The sequence below is a fragment of the Gobio gobio genome (assembly GCF_949357685.1).
Source record: "Gobio gobio genome assembly, chromosome: 25".
Taxonomy (NCBI): domain Eukaryota; kingdom Metazoa; phylum Chordata; class Actinopteri; order Cypriniformes; family Gobionidae; genus Gobio; species Gobio gobio.
In genome coordinates, this window is record NC_137121.1 from 9,030,685 (window position 1) to 9,055,253 (window position 24,569).

The 24,569-nt window shown below is 35.3% G+C and overlaps 1 protein-coding gene across 2 annotated transcripts in view; it reads left to right on the forward strand.

Annotated features, from left to right (window-relative positions):
- The window catches only part of plxnb2b (plexin b2b), a gene marked incomplete at its 5' end in the record, with an annotated part of 62,495 nt that overhangs the window by 27,336 nt on the left and 10,590 nt on the right, over positions 1–24,569 (forward strand). Inside the window, 17 exons of one of the 2 annotated variants that reach the window (XM_079809419.1) lie at positions 1,704–1,815; positions 2,366–2,502; positions 2,595–2,777; positions 4,254–4,365; positions 4,861–5,061; positions 5,134–5,313; positions 7,920–8,056; positions 8,160–8,260; positions 9,842–10,071; positions 10,656–10,837; positions 11,505–11,571; positions 15,079–15,225; positions 15,389–15,545; positions 15,628–15,728; positions 17,089–17,173; positions 17,277–17,428; positions 22,183–22,343. In XM_079809419.1, coding sequence (XP_079665545.1) covers positions 1,704–1,815; positions 2,366–2,502; positions 2,595–2,777; positions 4,254–4,365; positions 4,861–5,061; positions 5,134–5,313; positions 7,920–8,056; positions 8,160–8,260; positions 9,842–10,071; positions 10,656–10,837; positions 11,505–11,571; positions 15,079–15,225; positions 15,389–15,545; positions 15,628–15,728; positions 17,089–17,173; positions 17,277–17,428; positions 22,183–22,343 — 2,445 coding nt within the window. The remainder of the gene's footprint in view (positions 1–1,703; positions 1,816–2,365; positions 2,503–2,594; positions 2,778–4,253; positions 4,366–4,860; positions 5,062–5,133; positions 5,314–7,919; positions 8,057–8,159; positions 8,261–9,841; positions 10,072–10,655; positions 10,838–11,504; positions 11,572–15,078; positions 15,226–15,388; positions 15,546–15,627; positions 15,729–17,088; positions 17,174–17,276; positions 17,429–22,182; positions 22,344–24,569) is intronic. The other variant, XM_079809420.1, reaches the window with a different exon arrangement.

Genomic DNA, 24,569 nt, shown 5'->3' on the forward strand with positions numbered 1-24,569 from the left:
GAATTAAGGGGCCAAGCCCTACCCCGGATTGCCAATCAGAGAAGCGTGATTGGTCGCTCCAGAGAACACGTCTCCACTACTCTAGAGTCCAGTGGCGGCGTGCTTTACCCCACTTGGTGATATAAGGCTTGGATGAGCTGCTCAGCCAAGGAAACTCATTCCATGAAGCTCTACACAGTGATCTTGAGCTCATCTGAAGGCCACACGAAGTTTGGAGGTCTGTAGCTATTGGCTCTGCAGAAACTTGGCGACTTCTGCGCACTGTGACCCTCAGCATGTGCTGACCCTGCTCTGTGATTTTACGTGGCCTACCACTTCATGGCTTAGATGCTGTTGTTCCCAATTGCTTCCACTTTGTTATAACACCACTAACAGTTGAGCGTGGAATATTTAGTAGTGAGGAAATTTCACGAATGGTCTTATTTCACAGATGGCAACCGATCACGGCACCACGCTTGAGTTCACTAAGCTCCTGAGAGCAACACATCCTGACTTTTTTGGTCCTGAGTAGGGTTGGGTACCGAACTCTGTACTTTTAAGGGCACCGACCGAATTACGTCGGTACTACCGAGTACCGATTCACATTAAATCAATCGGTACCAAATTTCGGTACCTGAGAACACATTTGATGATATAGACGAGTGTCTGTGAATGTTAAAAAGGCAAAAAGACTACCGGTATTTAAATACGAATCATGTGTGTCTCTGTGCGGATGAATGCGTAGACGCGCGGTTTACAGTCTATGGGTTTACCTCACACACACTCTCACTCAGAATCGCGCACGACGGTCGCATGTTTCCATCTCTGCCTCTCATATGAGGCCATGAACGCACGAAAGTCATCTCCAGAGATACTTAGGCACTACATCGTTTCATTTGAGAAAAACTACCGTCATATCATAAACACACAGAAACTCAAATTCATGGCAACCCGTCAAAATAAAAGTTCGGCTAACTTGACAAATAAATGACTGTTGTACAGTAGAATTTAGATACGTCTCAATGTAATAATAATACTAACACTAATGTAATAATAATAAATTATCAAGCTTTTTAGCTTTTTTTTATTAGCTTTTTTTATAAATTACAATTTTTCTTTATGTTTTAATTTGAACCATATAAACCCAAAAAATAAAGCACTTTGTTTGACAAAAAAAGTTTCATTAAATTAATGTCTTATGTCTTCATTTGATTACCAGAAAATACATAACACAAAATTTGTGGGAAATCTTTTCATCGAAATGAAATTAAATAGAAAAAATAATAATATGGTTGTTTTTATGAATTAAATTAAGTAGCCTACTATTTACTAGTAAATATTACAGTAATCAAACATCACAGACAATGGCAGACAGAGACCACGGCAGCTCTGGCATAATGTCAATAAAACTTTTATAAATGACTTACAGGTTATTTACAGTTATTGATGTAAACATCCCAAAAGTACCGAAAAAAGGTACCATTGGGTACCAGAACCGATACCAGTTAAAATATGAACGGTACCCAACCCTAGTCCTGAGACTTTTAATATTTGGACCACTTCTGTTATTGATTGCCATCAGTATGTGAAGAGAGTTTCAACCAGTATAACAATTAGTGTTTATTAAAAAAAATTGCCTACCCTATCTTTAATTGTTGTTTGAACTTTACTTGAACATCTGGATCTTTTCCTTTTAAATAAACCTGTTTGTGTTTGTTCGGCAGTGTGGTGTGTGAAATCGGACCAACAAAGCTATACAAACCCGGAGAGGTGGAAATAGAGGTGGGCAGAGGGAAAAAAGGCATATCCACAAAAACGATCAGCTTCACCTACAGGGTAAGTCACGATTCCCCATTACCCATCATGCACACATACTAATTCTGTGGAACTCTACTTGAGATCCCGTCCAGAGGGCTGCCGCTGTTTGTGTGTGTCAACGGGAGCTCTCTGCATCCGTTGTGTAATGATGGGTTGTTTTGTCACAGCGTTGTGTGTGGTCACCGGTCACATGCTCCTGCAGGGGTAATAATTATCAGCGGCTGACGGCTTTGGCAGAAATTATTGCATCAGTTTTTCAGGGAGATAGACTGTCTCAGTCGCTCCCGCTGGGAAATGCTGAGGGTATGTGTTTGTTCAGCAGACTGACGGGTTTCGGACAGCGCGCAGATGCGTTTCGGGGGATTATGTAATCATTACAATAAAATGGTAATGCGTAGAACGTGTCTATCATTGCTAGGTATATATATATACACATATACAGCATACTGTATATATTAATGTTATAAACTGTAATATTGTAGTCATTTTTTTTTTTTAATGTTTGTCCCCCAAACGCGATGTCATGGTTGAAAACGGTGACCCCTAAATATGATCTTTGTTTCTGTAGGACCCCATAGCACAACACGTGTCTCCTAATCGAGGTCCTAGGGCAGGAGGAACTGTCCTGACTATTACTGGGATTTTCCTGAACACAGCTTCAAAAGAAGACGTTCAGATCTCCGTGGGCGACGTGCCCTGTAGAGTGTGAGTGCATCATGGGACATTTAGTTTCCGTGTTTTTCATTAAATTTGCCACTTTTTGGGGGGGTTCATTCTTTGATCTTCCTGTCTGTTAGTGAGAGCTTTGGAGATCAGATCACCTGTAAATTGTCTGAGTATCTGGGCGATGCGGTTCCGTCTGCTCGCCTCGACGTCAGAGTTAAATACGGCGCATACACCACGACCAGCATCAAGATGGCCTTTCAGTTCTCCAACAACCCCTCTGTGTCTGACCATCAACCCAGGAGCAGCTTCATCTGGTCAGTTCTGTTTGCCAGAAAATATGCCATCCAATCCGTCCCACAAAGCCATTCTTACATCTTTACCCTCATTTGTACTGCTTTTTATGAACTCTTTCCGGAATTTTCCGGCTTTCTGCGTTTTCAGTGCTATACGGAAGGGGGGGGGGGGGGCTATTACGCAACTGAACATTTCTGAATACACAGGCAAAAAAAAAGCAGAAACAAGCGATAAAAGCATTGCTAGGGGGAAAAGACATTATTTAGATAAGGATACGTTATATTTATAGTACATTTTTAACTATGATAGAAAGATATTTTATTTTGTATAATGTTTATACATATTTAATATAGGTGTGTCTTTATTTATTTATTTTCCCCTTGGTTTAAATTGAGATAATCAGGGGGTTTTTTTGTGTTTTTTTTCATATTATGTATTGTCTTTTTAAATACCAACAAAAAATACTAGATGTATAGATGAGATTATTATATTGACATATTAGTTCATTATTATTTTGCATATGAAATTTTTCTATATATTTTTTAAATTTAATATACTATAGTATAATATTTTATATATATTATTTTGTATTATTAACTTGTACAATGTATATGACAATTATAAAATTTCTATAAATATTGTATATAGTGTTGTATATTTATAATACAAGTGTATGGATTTATATTATTCATTTTATTTATTATTAATTGTATATTAACTTTTTTATACATATTTATCTATATTTAAATCTATAATACATATATGAATGGATATATATAGATATCATTGCTTATTTTATACATATATTATATTATATATTAATATTTATATATTAATACAATGTATATACCTGTGTGTGTGTGTGTGTGTGTGTGTGTGTGTGTGTGTGTGTGTGTGTGTGTGTGTGTGTGTGTGTGTGTGTGTGTGTGTGTGTGTGTGTGTGTGTGTGTGTGTGTGTGTGTGTGTGTGTGTGTGTGTGTGTGTGTGTGTGTGTGTGTGTGTGTGTGTGTGTATATAAATATTGTATATAGTGTTGTATATTTATAATACAAGTGTATGGATTTATATTATTCATTATTTTGTTTATACTTTTTTAATACATATTTATCTATATTTAAATCTATAATACATATATTAATATATACATATAATTACTTATTTAATACATATATTATATTATATATTATATATTAATACAATGTATATACGTGTGTGTGTGTATATATATATATATATATTACATACAATTATTTATAAATATATATTTTTTTATTTACATATTAACCTCAACATTATATAAACAAGATGCAATTGTGTTTTATTTTTTTACAATAAAAATGTATATCACTCATTTTCTGTTTTATATAAATAATGACTATAAATTATTTTAATTTTAATATATGTATATGTTGCTGCCCTTCAGCAGTGTAACTTCAAACTTAGTAAAAAAAAAATATATATATTATTATTGTGTTATGATTGTGTGTATATTTCAGCGGTGGCAGAAACATCCTGGTAATCGGTTCTGGGTTCGACCTGGTCCAGAAAGCCACTATCAGGGTGGTGACGTCCGCTGGAGAATGGTCCGAACAAGGCGTCCCAGAGGAGGTGAGTGCGAGAAACCTTCAGAAGCTCTCAAGAGAAGCGTTTTGTTTTTCGTTTCATCTGTTCTTCTCACTGTTGGGTTTCCGTCTTGCATGACTCTCTCGAGCTCTGATTGAAATGACGGGAGCTGCTCTGATCTGAAGCGCTCAACGAGACGGAGATTAAACGAGCGTTTATCTAACGAAAAACTTGATAAACGCTTCATTTCATCTCCCTTATCTGAGGAGAAGCTTTGGTACTCCAGACCTTTCTCGAGCGGTCTCACTGCTTCCGTCGCTCTTTCTCCATCTGTGTATCTAACAGATTTTTCCGCCCCCACTTTTAGGGACTTTTGCTGCTCCCCCTCAGAATATCAATAGATTTTCAACAGCAGTGAAATCTGTTCCTCTACGGTTTTGCTGTCTGTGGGCTTTTGGTCCATGTGCCCGCAAAGGCTGCTGGGAAAAGAGTTAGATTTGGTTGAGTTTAATTTACAGTAAAAACCTCTCTCTTTCTCAGTTTGTCGAGGGCTTCAAGCACAAAAATGACACGATGATCACGTTCCTGTCCCCTGCGGTCAACGAGTCCCAGTCCTTCAGGACGTATGTGCAGCTGGACAGCCTCCAGACGGAGCTGACGCCGTTCGAGTATCACCCCGACCCCGCGTTCGATCAGCTCAGCAAGACCGTCATCACTGAAAACAGCATGATCATCGTCACCGTGAGTATCCGCTGCGCAGGCCAGTCAGACTCGGGGTGTTCCCGCTTGTAAACGTGTTCTGGTGCGTCTCAGGGTCGGGGGTTTTCCAAAGCGATGACGGCGAAGGAGGCGCAGGCGTTTGTGGGGGACGTTCAGTGCACCGTCAACACGCTACAGGATGATAAATTATTCCTGGACCCGCCCTCGACCGCACCCAGAGCTCGCTCCAAGAGACAGAGGAGAGACACCGGCTCCGACCCGCTGGACCTGCTGGTGAGAGAACACCGTCCATCTGTCCATCCATCCATCTGTCTGTCCATCCATTCATCTGTCCATCCATCCATTCTTCCATCCACATATTTATCCATCCATCTGTCTGTCCATCCATTCATCAGTCCATCCATCCATTCTTCCATCCACATATTTATCCATCCATCTATCCATCCATATGTCCATCCATCTGTCCATCCATCCACATATTTATCCATCCATCCATCTGTCCATCCATCCATTCATCCATCCACATATGTATCCATCCACATATTTATTCACCCATCCATCCATTCTTCCACCCACAAATTTATCCATCCATCCTTCCAGCCTCATATTCATCCATCCGTCCATCCATTCATCCATTCATCCATCCATCCATCCATCCACATATTTATTCATCCATCCATCCATTCTTCCATCCACATATTTATCCATCCATCCATATGTCCATCCATCCATCCATTCATCCATCCACATATGTATCCATCCATCCATCCATCCACATATTTATTCACCCATCCATCCATTCTTCCACCCACATATTTATCCATCCATCCTTCCAGCCTCATATTCATCCATCAGTCCATCCATCCATTCATCCATCCATCTATCCTTCCCTCCAGCCACGTAATCATTCATCCATCGTTCTGTTCCTCCAGCCACATAATCATCCATCCATCCATCCATCTGTTCCTCCAGCCACATATCCATCCATTTATCATCCATCTATCCTTCCCTCCAGCTACATATTTATCCATCCATCCTTCCGTTCCTCCAGCCACATATCCATCTTTCCATCCGTTTTTCCATCCATCCAGCCACATATCCATCCATCCATCCATCCATCCATCCGTCCATCTATTCTTCCATCCAGCCACATATCCATCCATCCATCCATCCATCCATCCGTCCATCTATTCTTCCATCCAGCCACATATCCATCCATCCTTCTGTCCTTCTAGCCACATATTCATCCATCCATCCATCCATCCATAAATATCCTTCCGTCCTCCCAGCCACATGTTCATCCATCCATCCATAAATATCCTTCCGTCCTTCCAGCCACATACTCATCCATCCATTCATCCTTCTGTACTTCCAGCCACATATTCATCCGTCCATCCTTCCATAATTGTCCTTCTGTCCTTCTAGCCACATATTCATCAGTCCATTCATCCATCCAGCCACATATCCATCCATCCATCCTTCTGTCCTTCTAGCCACATATTCATCCATCCATCCATCCATGAATATCCTTCCATCCTCCCAGCCACATATTCATTCATTCATCCATCCTTCCAGCCACATATTCATCCATCCATCCATCCATCCATGAATATCCTTCCGTCCTCCCAGCCACATATTCATCCATCTCTCCTTCCAGCCACATATTCATCCATCCATCCATCCATGAATATCCTTCTGTCCTCCCAGCCACATATTCATCCATCCATCCATCCTTCCAGCCACATATTCATCCATCCATCCATCCATCCATCCATCCATCCATCCATCCATGAATATCCTTCTGTCCTCCCAGCCACATATTCATCCATCCATCCATCCTTCCAGCCACATATTCATCTATCCATCCATCCATCCATGAATATCCTTCTGTCCTCCCAGCCACATATTCATCCATCCATCCATCCATCCATCATCCATCCTTCCAGCCACATATTCATCCATCCATCCATCCAACCATGAATATCCTTCTGTCCTCCCAGCCACATATTCATCCATCCATCCATCCTTCCAGCCACATATTCATCCATCCATCCATCCATCCATCCATGAATATCCTTCCGTCCTCCCAGCCACATATTCATCCATCCATCCATCCTTCCAGCCACATATTCATCCATCCATCCATCCATCCAGCCACATATTCATCCATCCATCCATCCATCCATCCATGAATATCCTTCTGTCCTCCCAGCCACATATTCATCCATCCATCCATCCATCCATCCTTCCAGCCACATATTCATCCATCCATCCATCCATCCATGAATATCCTTCTGTCCTCCCAGCCACATATTCATCCATCCATCCATCCTTCCAGCCACATATTCATCCATCCATCCATCCATCCATCCATGAATATCCTTCTGTCCTCCCAGCCACATATTTATCCATCCATCCTTCTGTCCTTCTAGCCACATATTCATCCATCCATTCATCCATCCAGCCACATATCCATCAATCCATCCTTCTGTCCTCCCATCCACATATCCATCCATCCATCCTTCTGTCTTCTAGTCACATATTCATCCATCCATGAATATCCTTCCGTCCTCCCAGCCACATATTCATCCATCCATCCTTCCAGCCACATATTAATTCATCCATCCATCCATCCATGAATGTCCTTCTGTCCTCCCAGCCATATATTCATCCATCCATCTATCCATCCAGCCACATATTCATCCATCCTTCCAGCCACTTATTCATTTATTTATCAATTCATCCATTAGTTTATCTATCATCCACTTTTATTTATCTATTCATTCACACAACTATGTATCTATCTGTCCACCCATCCACCTATTCATTTGTTCAATCATCCATCCATCCATATTACAGTCTCTCTCCCTCTCTCTCAGATTAAGTTTGGCAATGGCGAGTGGATGGTCGGCTCTGTTCGGTACGAGAGGAAGTACAATCTCCCATTGCCCATCATCATCCCGGCGGTGGTCGTTCCCATGCTGCTGATTATCGCCATCTCCGTCGTCTGCTACAGGTTAAAAAGAAGCACTGCGCATCCCACAACGCCCTTGAGGTGTTCATCTGAGTGAACGTTTCATGTAATGAATTCATGAATTCATCTGATCATCTCTGTGTAGGAGGAAGAGCCAGCAGGCAGAACGAGAGTACGAGAAAGTGAAGCATCAGCTGGAGAATCTGGAAGAGAGTGTTCGTGACCGCTGCAAAAAGGAGTTCACAGGTCACACATGCACGCATAATCCCGTTACCATGGCAGCAGTGGTGTTTTTAGCATGGCAACAGAGGATTTAGTAAACAGCAACAGAAATATTACAAGTCTGGCTTTTAGATATTTGTCTTATATTAGTCAGCTATTCGTTAAAGATATCTGTCTATATGGCTTCTGTAACTTCTCTGAATTGCAAACTGTCTCATGGTTAAAGCATGCTAATTAAGCACAGCCATTAAAAATACCAAAACTTAAATAAATAAATAAATAAATAAGAAAATATAAAGCTAGTTGACCTCACTCATTAACTAGTTTGTTGTTGGATGACCCTATCCCTAGTATGCCATTTTTTGAGAGTAGCTGATTTATTTTTCATCAAATAATTAACTGTAAGATATGTTATCCCTCCAACTGTTTATTTATCAATGAATCAATTATTTATTCACATAAGTATTTATTTATTTAATATGTTTATCTATTGTTTATCTGTATTGTTTATTTATTTTTATATGCATTTATTTATTTTTAAATTAATCAATTGTTTATCTATCCATCCACCTAATTTTGTGTTTATTTATGCCAGTCTAGTTTATCTGGCCTTATCTAACTTATTTATTTATTTTTATTTATGTTATATATCTATCAATTTATTACTCCATCCACCTATTTATTTATCTATCAATTAATCCATTGTAAATCTATCCATCCACCTATTTGTTATTTATTTATTTATTTATTTATTTACTTGTCAATTGTTTATCTGGCCATTCGCATTCATTTATTTTTATTTATTTATTTTATTTCATCTATCCTTTCACCTATTTATTTTTATTAATTAATCTATTATTTATTTTATTTATCTATACATCCACCTATATATTTATTGTATTTATCAGTTGTTTATCTATACATCTATTTATTTATTTATATTTTATTTATTTTATATATCAACTGTTTATCTATCTTTTCACCTAATTATTTATCAATTAATCTGTTGTTTATCTGTCTATTTACATTTATTTATTTTTATATGTATTTATTTATTTTTTGATTAATCCATTGTTTATCTATCCATCCACCTAATTTTTTATTTATTTATTTGTCAGTCTAGTTTAGCTGGCCATTCAAATTTATTAATTAAATTATTTATTTATTTATTTTTATTTATTTTATATATCTATCAACTTATCAGTCCATCCATCCATCCATCCTCCTATTTATTTATTTATCAATTAATCCATTTTTTATCTATCCATCCACCTATTTTTTTTATTTGTCAATCGTTTATCTGGCCATTCACATTTATTTATTTATTTGTATTTATTTTATTTTATTTATCTATCAACTGTTTATATATTCTTTCACCTATTTATTTATTTATCAATTAATCTATTGTTTATCTATCCTTCCACCTATTTATTTGTTTGTTTGTTTGTTTGTTTGTTTGTTTGTTTATCCATCCATCCATCCATCAGTGTTATTTGCAAAATTGCCTCAACACATGCAAATGAAAACAATCTGCACATCTACGATCTTCTTTGAAGTGTCGGTTTTGAAGCTATGTTGACGTTGACCGTGTCATTTCCTGTGCAGATCTAATGATCGAAATGGAGGACCACACTAACGACATAAGCGAGGGCCGGATCCCGTTCCTGGACTACAAGACCTACACGGACCGCGTCTTCTTCCTGCCCTCTAAGGATGGTGCCAATGACGTCATGATCACCGGCAAACTGGACATCCCAGAATCCCGCAGGGCTACGGTCAACCAGGCGCTGAATCAGTTCTCCAACCTGCTCAACAGCAAAACCTTCCTCATCAATGTATGAAACACACACACACACACACACACACACACACACACACACACACACACACACACACTGTAATTATGATCCATTTCTAGACATCTACAGCTCTTCACCTACTCATTTTAAACAGTTAATAGCGAGAAAGGTCATTAAATTAATATTTGACGATAATTGTTGGGTGTTTCTCAGACAAATACAAGCATCACTGATGGAGCCCTATAGACACCACGCAGACATTTGCTCAATTATACAGAATGACATGAAAAGAGCCCCAGAGGACTCAATCAGCTCCTGCGCTCTCATTAAAGTCTTTTATATTCATGGCCCAAACACAATTAAACATTTACATCTCATGACACACATGTATACTCGTAAACAACCACACCGTCAGTGTTTTAAGACTGGCCTGTAATTATCTTCCCAGTGTTTATATGGTAATGCACGACACACAAAAGTCAATCATAACCAGACAGTATTAAACATAATAATCATTAGAGTATTACAAGACTCTCGTTTAAGATGTAAATTTGAATGCTCCACAGTTTTTATTTCATTAGTGTTTATAAACCATAATCTGTGTGTGTGTGTGTGTAAAGTTTATCAGAACGCTGGAGGGCCGTCCGGATTTTAACGCCAGGGCCAAAGTGTATTTTGCGTCTCTACTGACCGTAGCGCTTCATGGTAAACTGGAGTATTACACGGACATCATGAGGACGCTTCTGCTGGGGCTCATGGAGGATTACGTCCACAGCAAGAATCCTAAACTGCTGCTCCGCAGGTGAGATGACGTCTGACCCATGATACTAATGCCTGATGGGTTTTATTTGGAATATTAATTAATTTGCCACTAAATATCACATAAAACCATGTCATTTTAGTCAAAAGTCTGTCTCTGCAAGAATAAACACAAACCTCGCTGTCCCGAACACATAAAAACCATCCACATGTACAACACTCGCCAGCACCATGTTCACATGCTTGTTTGATTGTCATAGTTGGATGCTGATGCTAATTATCATTGTTTGTTATTGACTCAAATTAGTGTGCAAGTGTTCATTAAAGCAGTAAGCCACTCGAGGCCGTGCGTTATAGTGATCTTACCACAGTTAGGGAGTGTTATTGAAGCAGAAACCACTTAAAATCACTGTAATATACGGCCTCGAGTGGCTTTCATTAATAGGCAGCAACCGCAACATAATAAAAAAACACATCAGTGTTTAATAAATAACTATGGTAATTTTTCATACTAATCATAATCCAATTCTTCTGTCATGTAATCTAGTTCATTAGACCGACTGAAGGCTATTCAGCAACTTGCCGTGTTATTAAAGTGTTTAACTGACAGATCAGATTAAATAACAGCTTCAGATGTGACTCTTCCAAGATTTTAGAGACGGAACTGTCAGTTTTATAATAGAAAATAATGTCGGTGTGTGTCTCCGCAGGTCTGAGACGGTGGTGGAAAGGATGCTGAGTAACTGGATGTCCATCTGTCTCTATCAGTACCTAAAGGTAACATATTAAACAGGACTAGGGTTGGGTACCGAAACCCGGTGCCAATATGGGACCGGTTCTTATATAACCGGTATGTACCGGACCGAATCAGAACGCAGATTTCGGTTCCTCATTTCGGTGCCAAAATTAAAACGTGCTTTCTCGCTTTGGCTGAGCCAGAGACAGACGCTCAGCGCTGGTCACATCACAACTCATGACAGCTATTCAGTGTTTTCAACCACATCATGTTTATTTCAAGTTTCAGACATTTAAATGCTCATAAGTAGGCTACTAGCAAAAAACACACACTGATGTCTATGAAAGCGGCAATGACAATCCTTTCAGACGGTTATAATTTGACTAACGTTACGTGTTTTATTCACATCAGATACATGCACATTATATAGTAACTATATAGTTTACTCTATTCTTCTTCCAGTTCACTGGTCACTTACTTTCATGTATTTCGTGAGGCGAGAATGAACTCAAGTGTTGTACGTTAAATCCAACAGATCCGATTCTGAGGCGCAAACTAACATGGCGCCGCCCATTGCGCTTTATAGATCAACTAACACACATTCACTTACACATTTGAACATCAGATAGTTCGTGACACAGTTAAGAAGTTTGTGAATATTTTGAATAAAAAGAAAAAGCAAAATAAACTCGGTACAGCGGAGCTGTCAGCGCTATTGCGGCTGCTGTGTCATGTGAGAAACATGAGGCGTCGCCATGGAAACATTAAGGCGATGTGTTCTAAAATATTTAGCCAGAGAATATGATCATATTTCAAAATAAAGCTGAAGCTCGAAGCTGGTTAGTAGCAGACCAAGAATACAGACGACTGCTGTTATTACTGTAGCTGTTATTTAGAGTTATATTAGGCTTGTTGTAGTTGGGTTAGGTGGCTTAGGTTTTACTGTGAATTTGTAAATAAGTCAATAATAATTTGTAAATAAGTAAATTGTGTTTTGTATTTATTTACATTCATACATTTAAGTATACATTAAACTTTTATTAAATGGTTCAATTTAAATAAAAAATAAATAAAAAGCCATTTAATGTCATCCACCTCGTTTTGTGGCCTTTTTTTTTTTTTTAAGTATCGGTTCAGGCACCGTTTAGGCACCGGTACCGTTTTAAAAGTATCGGTTTGGCACCGGAATCGAAAAAAACCCAAACGGTACCCAACCCTAAACAGGACACACATTCATAGAGATTCACTCATATTTCATTTCACAATAAACCAGGATTTTAGCTTGTTTAAGCTTGTTTCCACCACAGAATAAAAAAGTAAAAAAGGAATTGCAATTCGGAGTTTATTTATTGCCATTCGGACTCAGAGTTTACATCTCACAATTCTGAGAAAAATTGTGAATTGCAAGATGTAAACTGAGATATGAACTCGCAATTGCAAGAAGTCAGAATTGTTAGATATAAACTTGCGAGAAAAGTCAGAATTGTGATATAAACGCAAATGTGAGAAAAGTCAGTATTTTGAGATATAAACTCGCAATTGCAAAAAAGTCTGAATTTTGAGATATAAACCTGCGAGAAAAGTCTGAATTTTGAGATATAAACGGGCGAGAAAAGTCCGAATTTTGAGATATAAACTTGCAAGAAAAGTCTGAACTTTGAGATATAAACTCGCAAGAAAAGTCAGAATTTTGAGATATAAACTCACAATTGCAAGAAGTCAGAATTGTTAGATATAAACTCGCGAGAAAAGTCTGTATTTTGAGATATAAACTCACAATTGCAAAAAGGTCAGAATTATGAGATAAAAAACTTGCGAGAAAGGTCAGAATTGTGAGATATAAACTTGCTAGAAAAGTCTGAATGTTGAGATATAAACTCGCGAGAAAAGTCAGAATTTTGAGATATGAACTCGCAATTGCAAGAAAAGTCAGAATTTGAGATATAAATGCGCGAGAGAAGTCAGAATTTTGAGATATAAATTCGCAATTGCGAGAAAAGTCAGAATTTGAGATATAAACTTGCAAGAAAGGTCAGAATTGTGAGATATAAACTTGCGAGAAAAGTCAGAATTTTGAGACATAAACTCGCGAGAAAAGTCTGAATTTTGAGATATAAACTCGCAATTGCGAGAAAAGTCAGAATTTGTGATATAAACTCACGAGAAAAGTCAGAATTTTGAGATCTAAACTCACGAGAAAAGTCAGAATTTGAGATATAAACTCGCGAGAAAGGTCAGAATTGTGAGATATAAACTCGCGAGAAAAGTCAGAATTTGAGATATAAACTCGCGAGAAAGGTCAGAATTGTGAGATATAAACTCACGAGAAAAGTCAGAATTTGAGATATAAACTCGCAATTGCGAGAAAAGTCTGAATTTTGAGATATAAACTCGCAATTGCGAGAAAAGTCCGAATTTGTGATTTAAACTCGCGAGAAAGGTCAGAATTGTGAGATATAAACTCACGAGAAAAGTCAGAATTTGAGATATAAACTCGCAATTGCGAGAAAAGTCTGAATTTTGAGATATAAACTCGCAATTGCGAGAAAAGTCAGAATTTGTGATATAAACTCGCGAGAAAGGTCAGAATTGTGAGATATAAACTCACGAGAAAAGTCTGAATTTTAGATATGAACTCGCAATTGCGAGAAAAGTCTGAATTTTGAGATATAAACTCCCAATTGCGAGAAAAGTCAGAATTTGTGATATAAACTCGCGAGAAAGGTCAGAATTGTGAGATATAAACTCACGAGAAAAGTCAGAATTTGAGATATAAACTCGCAATTGCGAGAAAAGTCAGAATTTTGAGATATAAACTCGCGAGAAAAGTCAGTATTTTGAGATAAAAACTCGTAATTGCAAAAAGGTCAGAATTATGAGATAAAAAACTTGCGAGAAAGGTCAGAATTTTGAGATATAAACTTTCAAAAGTCAGAATTTTGAGATATAAACTCGCAATTGCAAGAAAAATCTGAATTTTGAGATATAAACTCGCAAATGGGGAAAAGTCTGAATTTTGATATATTAACTCACAATTGCAAAAACAAGATTCCATAGTAATTAAGTCAAATCTTTTGACTGGAAACTGAGAGTGCTGATAAATCTACTATACAATGAAAACTAATATGAGGAAACATGCTTTTTATAGTCAAATGGTGTACTTTTAGCGTTTAATAAACTCACTCCTCTGCGCTTTGAACTGTGATTGGAGGAAGTATTACACATTTCAGTTGCACTTTTAATTATATATTACATTAAATGGGTTGTATTTCTTGGTTTGGATGTGTGTGTCCTATTCACGGTGTGTTTCAGTAAAGCTTTGATATTCATGAGTGTGACTGATGAAGATGATGATAATGGTGTTTAATGAAGCAGCTTGTGTTCTTCATCTGCATGAATCAGCACTTCAGTCACTGACACACTTGAACTGTAAATTCTTCAAAGCCACAGCTGATTTACAGGTCGAGTTGCGATAAATTGGTGTCGTCTGTGGATAATGAATAAAAACAGTCCCAGCAGGCCGTGTTAAAGTGCTTGTGTTTGTTCAGGACTCCGCCGGAGAACCGCTGTACAAACTCTTCAGGGCCATAAAGCACCAGATTGAAAAGGGGCCGGTGGACGCACAGGTTAAGAAAGCCAAGTACACGCTGAACGACACCGGCCTTCTCGGAGATGATGTGGAGTACATTGTGCTGGTATGTGTTTTAGATCATAGATTATGTTTTTTGTAAGTCTTTCTGGTGTATTATATGTCACAGCCACTTTATTTTCACATTGTTTAAGATTTGTTCCTTTATAAACGAGTAGTATTTACTAGGATGTTCACAAAAGTGTGATGAGTTTGCTCTTTGTCCCCAGACGCTGCAGGTGCTGGTGCAGGGCGAGGGGCCTGACATCACCCCGGTAAAGGTGCTAGATTGTGACACGATCTCTCAGGTGAAGGAGAAGATCATCGAGCAGGTGTACAAAAACCTGCCCTACTCTCAGAGACCCAAAGTAGACAGCGTCACCCTCGGTGAGCGAGTGAGAGTGTGATTTCACCGCCGGGTACGTCGTGACACTTTCTTCATCGTTGTGTGTTGTGGTGTCTTCCACAGAATGGCGGCCCGGCTCCACAGGACAGACCCTGTCCGATCTAGACGTGACGTCACAGAAGGAGGGCAGGTGGAGGCGCATCAATACGCTGGCGCATTATAACGTGAGCGCTGTTTTCTGTTTCTAAATGTGGTGATGTGCTTTTGTTTGTGTTTTAAGGTACATTCACTATAAAAGTCAAATGAATTCAGTTTAATGAATGAAGAAGTAGTCATCTGAATAAGCTAAACCTCCAAAACTGCATTTCTCAAGCCCCTTTTATAAATATATATTTAGAAAAATAATTTGTGCTATGTAAATGTATTACGAATTTATTCATAATATATTTTATATATATATATTTTAGATCTGAAGCAATCTGAATCCGTATATTTTATAAATATAGATATACAACTATTTTAATTACTATATATTTTTGTAATTTATGTAAATAAAATACAATACAATTATTGGAATACATATTGAATAAATAAATACATATTATATTATGAATATTTATAATTTGCAATCAATTTATATAATTTTATATTTATATTTTTATTTTTAATGAATTCATAATAAATCATTTATAATATTTTATAAAAATATATATATATATATATATAAATATATATATTAATATAGTAAATACTAATAATACTAATAAATTAATTATATAACTGTATTATATATATATATATATATTTTTTTTTAATAAAATATATGTATAATATATAAATACATATTCATTATAAATGTGTTACCAATTTTTATACTTTTATATTTAAAAAAATTAATTAATCATAAGATTTTTGAAGTGTGTGTATTGTATGTATGTATGTATGTATGTATGTATGTATGTATGTATAAATATATATACAATTATTGTTAATATATATAAAAAAATTATTTTACAAATATATATGCATAATATATAAATACATATATTATAAATATTTATAATAAATTTGTATTCAATTTATATAATTTTATATTTTATATTTTTAATTAATTATAAATATTAAGCAATTTTTTTAAAGTATATATATTAATATAATAAATAATATATATATATATATATATATATATATATATATATATATATATATATATATATATATATATATATATATATATATATATATATAATCTACAATTATTGTAAATGTATACATTATATATTTTTTATTTTATAAATATTTATATATGCAAAATATATAAATACATATATTATACATATTTATAATACATTTGTAATCAATTTATATAATTTTATATTTAAATTTTTAAATGAATTTATAATAAATTAATTATAATAAATAAGCATCCGTGCATCCGTGATGTTTTAAAATGCATACTGGGTTTTGGACAAGGCAAATGTATTTAATTTTTGTTTCAGCAAAGAAATGGGTGTTATTTTTTGTTTCTAAAAGTGACGCCGCTTCCTTTGTGTGTGTGTGTGTGTGTGTGTGTGTGTGTTTTAGGTACGTGATAATGCAACAGTGGTCCTCTCCAGGGTTCAGCACACACATCAGTCGTACGACCAAAACCACGATAACCACGAAGAGAGTGAGTTGAAGTCTACTTTCTAACTTCCTCTGACATCTCTGCAGTACATGCTCAGATGGGTTCATCACTTATACCCCGCGTCTCACTCTCTTCACCCAAACAGGAAACGCCCTGCTGGAGGATGATAAAGTTTTTCACCTGGTGCGACCGGCTGACGAGCTGGATGAGATGAAGTCTAAGAGAGGAAGTATGAAGGACAAATCCATGACCAAAGCCATCACAGAGATATATCTCACCCGACTGCTCTCCGTCAAGGTGCTGAGCGCTTCCTGCTACTGGAGGAATTGCTGGAAAATAGAAAGAAAAATCACATTTAACTTCCAGGTTTTGTTTCCTGTGAGCCGGTTTAAAAAAGCTCATTCAGATGACGGATTTTGGGAAATATTGGCTAGTTGCATCCCTGCGGAGAAGAACAGAGAGGGAAAAAACAAAAGGTGTATAATAACAGAACAATTAAATGAACCAGGGACGTAGGGCGGGGCTTGATTTTATCCACTGGGATTTGATTGGATTGTGAAATGTAGGCCATGATATTATTGGGTAGTTTTTATCCCCACCCACATGGCTTTAGTTACTTCGATAGAACATGTTTCTTGCCTCATTTTTCTTGCTCAAACTTTTTCTTTAAACAATTAATAAAATGTTTAGAAAATATACTTTAAAATCAACACTGCATAGAGGACTGAGAGCGCCGCTTAAAAATAAAATGAAGGAATCAATTACCAATTTATTAATTAAATAAGACAAATCCATTAAAAATATTAAATACATTTTCAAATTATAAATAAATAGACATTTAAAACATTATTTAATTTGTGTTTAAACTTAAACTTATTTATTTGTCAGTTTAATAGTGATTTTTTATTTATTTCATTTATATTGATTTTATTTATTTTGTATTTTTTAATAATAATAGTTTGCCATATTGCTTGCAAGACTTATCAAGTTTCAACAAAATTGTCAGATTTTGCTTGCAACAAGAAAAAATTATGAAAAACAAACTTGATTCAAGATGTATTTTCTGAAAACTAGTATATTTTTCTTGTTTTATACATATTTTCAATTTAAAAGCCATCTACTGATTAATTTTTTTAAATAATAATTCAATATTACAATAATTAAAATAAAATAAATACAAAATAATAAGAATCTTCTTTCTGATATGATAATAATAATTAAATATTACAATAATTAAAATAAAATAAAAACTAAATAATAAGATTCTTCTTTCTGAAATAATAATAATAATAATTAAATATTACAATAAAAAAAAACTAAATAAAAAATAAGAATAAAAATATTAAATATTATAAAAAAAATTATAAAATGAAAAAACATGTTCAATCTTTTACAAGATTCATGGCATCAAATCTTTTAATATTTTTTTTTACTTTTTAGAGACAATTTTAGTGATATCTGGCAGTTTTTAAAAACATTTTATGCTTGACCGTCAAAAAAAAAACACACAGCAAACTTCAAACTCTTTTTTTCTTTTGTTATTTAAAATATTTAAAGGGTTCAAAAACCTATCCATATATATATATTTTTATTTTAAAGTTTAATTCTGTCTGAAATAATAATAATAATAATTAAATATTACAATTATTAAAAAGAAAATAAGAATAAATAAATAAATAAGACATTTTTTTAAAATTAGGGCTGTCAAAAGATTAATTGCGATTAATCGCATCCAAAATAAAAGTTTGTGTTTACATAATATATGTGCGTGTATACTCTGTATAATTATTATGTATATATAAATACACACACATTCATGTATATATTTAAGAAATATTTGCATACTGTATTTATAAAATGTATATTGTATATAAATATAAATATTTTATATATAAATGTAATACATTTTTCTTAAATATATACATGCGTGTGCCTGTATATATATATATATATATATATATATATATATATATATATATATATATATATATATATATATATATATATATATATATATATATATATATATATATATATATATATATATATAATTATTATACAGAGTATACGCACATATATTATGTAAACACCAACTTTTATTTTGGATGGGATTAATCGCGATTAATCTTTTGACAGCCCTAGTAAAAATATTAAGGATAAATCCGAAAAACAAACTTGGTTCAAACTAGCATGTTTATCTTGTATTATACATATTTTCATTAAAAAAAGCCATCTACTGATTAAGAAATTATTTTTGCCCTGTGCATTTGGTTGGCAGATTATGAAAACCCTGCATAATCTGTTTTGATTTAATATTTGTCATGAACAGTCCAATTCTACAGCAGTGTTTAATGAGGGCCGCGTGTCATGTGATTATTATAAGCTCCAGGAAGTATTCTGAGTGCTCACATGTTCTCTTAACTCATCTAATTCTGTTTGATTGGTTTGTTGCATGTTCTTGCGTCGGAGGCCGTTCGGTGTAAATTGGGCGATTAGAGAGGCTAATTACCTCACGCGTCTTTCACCTCGTACAGAAGTAATTCAGCGGCACGTAAAGCTGTCAGTGCCGACAGAAACCAACCGCAGAGGAGATGAGAAACGTTGGAGTGAGCGTGTAACTTCACCCGTCAGGCCGATCAAAGCGTGAAAACAGCCATGTGTGTGTGGCTGTCAGTGACCCCACAGCTGATGTGCTGTGTGCATAAATCTGACGTCTCTGCTTTTATTGTTTATTTTTCTTTACAGAATTCTGTTATCTTTCACTATCCGGTTGGATAGTGTAACTTTATGCATCTTTTTTTTTTTTTTTTTTCGTTTTCAAACCTTTACTAAAAATTTCTTAACATTTCTAAAAACATTTGTAATGTATAATATATATATATATTTAGGATTTTTATTTTATTTAATTGTAATTATCAAGTGTATATAATATAATATTTTTATTGGGGGCTGCCGAGTTATTTTTTGAGAGTAGCATAATTACAGTAATCTTCAAAATCTTTGTTTAAAATATTTTAAGTTGTACTGATTATTTAAATGTATTTAATTTTGCATTATTTGTCAAAATGTATACTATCTCAGGGTTAAAAATATTTATTATAAAATATTATAAATATATATATATTTTTTTAATTAAATAATAACAAAAAATAAGAAGAATTAATAAAAAAATTTTTTTTACGAGATTCATGGCATCAAATCTTTTGTCTGAAATAATAATAATTAAATATTACAATAATTAAAAAATAAAATAAAAAACAAGAACATAAAAAGAATAAAATATAAAATTTGTATAATAAAAAAATATTATTTAAAAAATAATAAAATAAAAAAACATGTTCAATCTTTTACGAGATTCATGACATCAAATCTTAGAATGATTGAGTTTTCTTTTTTTTCTTTTTAGAGACAATTTTAGTGATAACTGTCAGTATTTTTAAAACATTTTAGGTTTGACCGTCAAAAAAACCTTTTACCTTTTTTTTCTTATTTAAAATATTTAAAGGGTTAAAAAAAATATCCATATATTTATACATATATACAATGTACATAAAAAAGTACTTAAATTAAAAGATTTTAATTCTGTCTGGAAAAATAATAATAATAATAATAATAATAATAATAATAATAATAGTAATAATAATAAAATATTACAATAATTAAAAATTTAAATAAATAAAATATAAGAAAATCTTTTGTCTGATAATAAGATAAAAAAATAAGAAAATATTACAAAAAAAATACAAAAACAAAAACATGTTCAATCTTTTACAATATTCATGGCATCAAATCTTTGATTATTATAAAAAAAACTATTTACACTTTTTAAAGACAATTGTTTTGTGAAATCTGTCAATTTTTAGAAACATTTTATGCTTGACCATCAAAAAAACCCTTCAAATTCTTTTTTTCTTATTTAAAATGTTTAAAGGGTAAATAAAATAATTATTTATATTCAAAATACATAAAAAGTACTTAAATTATTTTTTTTTGTCAAATACACACAAGGTTAACATAAACACACTCGGTTATGTCTAAAGTGAAAGTAAAATCTTGTGTGTCTGTATATTAGATGCACGGAGGTCGCAGCCTATAGTGAACACGCGGTCCTTAAAGGGACAGTTCCCCAGTAAAATTATGTCATTATTTACTCACTCTAATATTGTTCCAAACCTGTATTCATTTCTCATTTTTGAGTGAACTATCCATTTAATGTTAATTCAACAACAAAAGACAAACAGAAAATCACTCACTGCTCTTGACTGAAAAACTTTAATACAGTAGCTTTAATAAGAATCAGTGTACATTCTATAGTGAAGTCTATGTAGTGTTTTATTTTTACATTTATTCATTCAATTTCATACTTAAATGCTGCTGTACAGCTCTGAGCTACCAGTATAAATCTTTATATATATTTATTTTATATTAAACAATACACTAGGAAGGGTTTTTTTAAGTAAAGTTTTAAGTTTAAGTAAGGTTTTTCAATTCTTTTAAGTAAAATAAAGAAAAAGTATTGCAATTAAAAAATAGTCTTTTTTCTCCTTAACCTCTTGAGGTTCCTGTCGCTTAAGAATAGAATAACAAAAATCTGATGCGACTAGCCATCAGAAGCGAACCGAACCGAAAACCGTGGTTAAAAACCGAGGTATGTATTGAACCGTGGACAAACTGTATTGTTGCATCCTTAATATATATATATGTGTGTATATATATATATATATATATATATATATATATATATATATATATATATATATATATATATATATATATATATATATATATATATATATATATATATATATATATATATATATGTATGTATGTATTACAAGAATAAATAAATAAGAAACAATATATATATATGTTCAATCTTCATGGCATCAAATCCAGATCTTGACTTTTTAGAGAGCCGAGGGCAGGCAGAAACAATTTTAGCGATATCTGTAGAAACTTTCAATTCTTGATCCTCTAAAAAACACTTCCAGCACTTATTTCTAATCACTGAACTATAATGAGCTTGTTTTTGTGTCTGTGTGTGTTTTCAGGGAACGCTGCAGCAGTTCGTGGATGATTTCTTTCGCAGTGTGCTCTGTTCTGGCTCCACCGTCCCGCCGGCGGTTAAATACTTCTTTGACTTCCTGGATGAGCAAGCCCTAAGACACGAGAACGTAGACGAGGAAACCATACACATCTGGAAGACCAACAGGTGGGAAAGTGTGTGTGTTCGCGGTGTGCCAGTCACAGCGGGCGTCTCTGCTCTCTGATTGCCGCTTCTCTCTCGAGACGCTCGGCATATGCTAATGTCAGCGGCGCATTCATTTATTCCGGCTGATGTGCTGCCGCGGATGCGGCGTGATTGACAGCTGCCGCCGAGATGTGAATAAATGTGACGAGCAATATCATCACTCCAGCAGCTTCACCAGCGATTCTATTAAATATAAAACCGCTCACAGCCAAACAAACACCTTAATTACGTCCCTGGTTAATTTAATTGTTCTGTTATTATACACCTTTTGTTTTTTTCCTCTCTGTTCTCTTCTCCGCAGAGATGCAACTAGCCAATATATATTCTGAAATCAGTCATCTGAATGAGCTTTTTTAAACCGGCTCACAGGAAACAAAAGCCAAAGCTGTTTAATAACCTGTTTGAAATTCCAAAGCCGTCTGTCCGTGTTCATGCTCCGGCGGCGCGAGTATTGAGGGGCGGATTGAGTGAATTATTTGCTCTGTACTGAGTTTATGCTCTAATTGCAGGGAAGACTCGGTATCAAATGGATTAAATACATAATTAGCGGCGTTTGCTAAGGGGAAGAGCATCACTGTTGCTCATCCTGAGGGTTGGAGATTTCAAACAAAGCCCTGACCGTGATTATTAAACATGTTTGACGTGAATGATTTCATGGTTCGTACAGTTTGTTCTAGGGATGTTAACCGATGACCGTTTGACCGATGGTTGACCGTATCAACGTTAACCGATCAAAGTTGTCGGTTAAAAAAAAAAAAAGTGATCTCTAAATTAGGCTATTATAGACTAAACGCTACTACAGTTAGCCATCTCATTCCAAAATCTTTTTGTGTGAAGTGAACAAATCCCTCACACTCAATTTTTCATAACTCGCCTGTTTGTACTTAATAAACCAATAAAAACATTTGGCGCGAGGTCACAGCGTTTGGGTTTGCGCTCTCACAAGGTTTGCAAAAAGTAAACAGGCTAAAACACTCGAGGTTATTGTATGCAACATTCCGCATAAGATGGGCTTACATTTGGAAATATATTACATCTACATTTCAGTGGTAACACATAAGGTGTTGATCATCATCTTTCTTTATTATTGTTAGCACTACCTCGAACTAAAGCAGCGTCTCTTCGGAGCGGTCATTTTCTTAAATGAGCCGCGGAAATGTTTCAAATGAGCTTCTAACGCTAGACAAATGCCTTTATTTTCAAAGCGATCATCTTGTACCCAAACCATTTCAAAACTGTGGAGCCATTTGTCCTCTGATTACCAACAAGCTCCTTGGCACCGCGTTTGCGGGACTCATGTTTCGCGCTGTAGGGGATTTAAAAAAAGTGACGTGAGTGGAAGGGAGGCGGCGGCGCCGGGACAGTGTGTGTGTGTGTGAGAGCGGGAGGCAGAGCGGCAGAGAGATGCGACAGAGTTGCGAAATTGCAGGCGTGGCTCGCGGCTGTTATTTCAAATAGCGCAGCATATTTTAAACTAATCGGTTAACCGGTTTCAATCGGCTAATGAAGCTCTGTGGTCGGTCAAGAAAATGTTTAGTTTTCGCCATCCCTAGTTTGTTCAAGAGGGGTGTGCTGTTACTAGTGGTCAGACTTAAGGCTGATTTATACTTCTGCGTCGGACCTACGCCGTATCCTCTACGCCACAAGTTACGCATCGGTTTTCATTCATACTTTTGCGTTGAGGTCCGACCGCTAGTAGGCAGTGTCCACCGGCATGTTGATGGTGTAACCCACAGTATCAAGGCAAAAGCCCAAGAAGAAACGGCTAGTTGTGTACAGAGGCCCTGTCCCAAATGGCACCCTAAACCCTCACGGTCTTCCTCTGAGTCCGCATTTTCACGACGTAATGCCGCTTTGACTCCCGGGAAGAAGTCCGCTGTGTAACCCGCACCAGTGTGAGCTCGGCAGAAGTGCGCAGCGAGGGCGCATATCGACCTCAAAGGGGGCGCTCGCGAGCACCCTTCTGAGACCTAAAATGGGACACCCTGCGGTCTCGTAGACCACAAGTCCACAAGACCGAAAGTGCACATGAAGTGTGCCATTTGGGACAGGGCCGTTGTCGGAGTAGCAGCAGCAGTAATGGCGGCAAATGGATAGTGACTTTTCTTGCAGCTTGAGTTGTTGTATCCAATGCAAATCAAGCATCTCTACAGAGGTGGACAAAGTACACAACTCCATTACTTGAGT